At 38.5% G+C, this 3,021-nt stretch overlaps 1 protein-coding gene across 2 annotated transcripts in view; it reads left to right on the top strand.

Annotated features, from left to right (window-relative positions):
• Positions 1 to 3,021, top strand: part of LOC101848227 — a 16,424-nt gene that overhangs the window by 9,608 nt on the left and 3,795 nt on the right. Inside the window, exon 2 of one of the 2 annotated variants that reach the window (XM_013086211.1) lies at positions 824 to 1,139. In XM_013086211.1, coding sequence (XP_012941665.1) covers positions 973 to 1,139 — 167 coding nt within the window. In that variant the 5' untranslated portion in view covers positions 824 to 972. Of the gene's footprint in view, positions 1 to 705; positions 1,140 to 3,021 lie in introns of those variants that run through there. The other variant, XM_005104974.2, reaches the window with a different exon arrangement.

Raw genomic sequence — 3,021 nt, forward strand, 5'->3', positions numbered from 1 at the left:
AGACAGACAGACAGACAGACAGACAGACAGACAGACAGACAGACAGACAGACAGAGCAACTAATAGAAATAAGCGGAAAAAGTGGTCTTCTTTTTTAACTTTGGATCAACGCCTACTTTATAAAAGGTAGGTCCTGAGAAATTAGGGATGAAAAGTAGGCCTACTAAGAAAGACAGACGTGTAACTTTTGAACTGTGAATATGTAGTTAGGAACCGAGTGAGGCTCGTTATAAAATAAGTATATCAATCAACAAACATTAAATTCTTGCACTAAGAACTCATTGCTTTTGTGAAGCTGCCACGTTCCTAATTAAGGAATTGTGCAAGTGATTCGGTTTTTTGGCTTTTGAGTATTGCTTGGATGTAACTCTACTGAAAACAATTTGTGGTGGAAGTTGCAGGGGACAGTGGACCACTTTCTCCTGCCTTACATGTAGGACTAATTTTTTCTAAAGCGACGCAAACGTTAAAAACTACTTTCACGCTACTGAGTCACTATATCACAGCAGATTGGTCGACACTATCCATTAATTTCTGACATATTGCTATTATGATATCCCTTTGATGGGTTACTTTTCATGAACATATGAATCCATGTCTTTTAGACTTTCTCTCACTTCCTGTTTTGGAAAGATAAACAATTCTTTGTTTCACATTTTAATGACTTGCACACGATTGGTCATATTTACAAACAAAAACGTTTTTAACGTTTAGTATTGAGTTGCTTTCTGACATAATCTTAAAAGTTTTTTATGAGCCAATTAGTCATACTCATGCTTTTTTTGGGTAATAATGGCGTTTTATCCTTTTTTTCTCGTTGCAGGATCAAGGAAGTGCCTCCATGGTCAACGCTTTTGGAAGTACACATTCAATGCTCAAAGATCAAGGTATCCATGAGATGATTGTGACTGTACGTGGATAATATTATATTTAATGAAAGATATTACAGAATAGGGAGAAGAAGCAGCGACGATGTTGAAGCAACACAGGGTTGTCCTCAGCAACAACCACGATTTTCTGGTGAGTGAGATACCCATGGACCCCACACTGGAGGCAATACGGACCAAGAACATCCTCACTTGGCACGACATGGACCAGCTGAAGACTCTCAGACACCAGGGCAGGCGGGCTCTAGCTAGGTACGTGCTAGCTGTTTGTTGGAGCTCAAAAGATGCACAGCACACATCTGTGATTACACTCGCATAGTGATGAGATAGAGCGAGGCAGACAGACAGACAGACAGACAGACAGACAGACAGACAGACAGACAGATAGGCAGACAGACAGACAAACAGTTTAAAAAGTACGGCCTCAACTCTCTCCAAGCTTGTTTACATGTACATAAAGCGTAATAGAGGATAAATGAGAATGTCAGTGAATAGTGGTGACATAATAATTTGTAGAACCGATCCAAAGGAAACCTTACCACGCGAATTCACAAAAACTCTGACTCTGACGGCCAGTAAGACACGCTAAAGTGTTCCTCTTACAGGACACCCCCCCCCCCCTAAGAAACGTTTCTTTTAAAAAGGGAAAGGAAACCAAACAACCAACCTCCCATACACCTTTGAATGGGCTATATACTATTCCTATTTACCCCAACCCCCCCGCCCATCTTCCGCAAAAAGAGTTAATATAACCCCTGAATCCTTGGTCAGTCTGTAGTCCTCCCTGAATAATAAGAAAAAAAGTCTTAAGGTGCGTAGTAATCCTTAAACAAAGTATGACTGTAACAACTACATTGTTATTATATCTTTAGAGTCTCTTCCAGAGGTTTTGATTGAGTAAATAACGCTGGGAAAATCGTAAACTGTACAATTCTTTTTGTTCCTCACTGTTTTACGATAAACTGTCCGTTAAGAAACAGAACAACTATCTTGTAATGACTTCTGATTCGCATGATATGAGTTGGACTTTGAAATTTGGAAATGACGATAAACACCATTTGTCTCGTCATGCAATATATTTTGTGGAAGTCGTAGCATCATATCGAAAGGCACTTCTTCCCATGACGAAAGGTCTTTTTCTACTTTACTAAGACTTGCGAGAACCCCCCCCCCCCAAAAAAAAAAAAAAAAAAAAAAAAAAAGCCCATTAAACACCCCCCCCCCCCCACCAGCATACATACAGCACAGTCCTACTTGCTAACAGTCTGTAAAATAACATAATATCATATCATTATTAACATTATCTCATTGTATAAAGCATTCTCGTGCCTATATTATTGCCATCGTCTTGATTGTGGCTCACAACAAAGGGTGTTTATTCCACTTATCTTTACTTCAAGTCTGACCCATGGGATGGTGAATACTGTAATTCAGCAAACATTTCACACTAATTAACAAAGAAAAAGAAAAAACACTGTTTATTTCTAGTCAGAAATGAACCATTTTTTGCCTGTCCTATTAAGATAGATTAATAAATGTTCAGTTTCAATATCTGGCATAAATTGGTGAGTTATATAAGAAATAATTCCTCAAAAGAGCGTTTCACTTTTTACTGTGGACGGCCTATAGTTTGATATTTAAGTGTGCTCCTTTTGGGGCGTAACTGTTCAACCGACAGGCCACATAAACGCATCTTTTCCCTATTTAACCGTAGACGTCCAGACAAGTGAACACTCGTCTCCAGTTGTCAAGACGTGTGTCCACTCCATATCTTCTTTATGACCATTCTCTGAAAGTCCTTTTTTAAACTGCGATGCTTCTTTATGAGGCAAAAATGTTTCGTTTCCCTTCTTCTGGCTATATCAAAGAGTCAGTTTGCTTAATAGGTCTGTAGTCTTATGCATCTAATTTATTGGTTTTATTTTTGAATCTCTCGTACATACGGTAAAATTACATCTCTTTCTTTGTTTCTTTGTTTCTTTGTCTCTTTCTTTCTTTCTTGCACATTAATTTGAAACCTTTGGCGGGTATACTGTGTCAATATAATATTACTTGTTATATTATTATCACCTAAGGACAAGGGACAGAACTCTCCCAGTGGTTTTGTATCAAGTTTTCTCACAACCCCCCCCCC

Source organism: Aplysia californica, unplaced genomic scaffold, assembly GCF_000002075.1.
Source record: "Aplysia californica isolate F4 #8 unplaced genomic scaffold, AplCal3.0 scaffold00444, whole genome shotgun sequence".
Lineage (NCBI taxonomy): Eukaryota > Metazoa > Mollusca > Gastropoda > Aplysiida > Aplysiidae > Aplysia > Aplysia californica.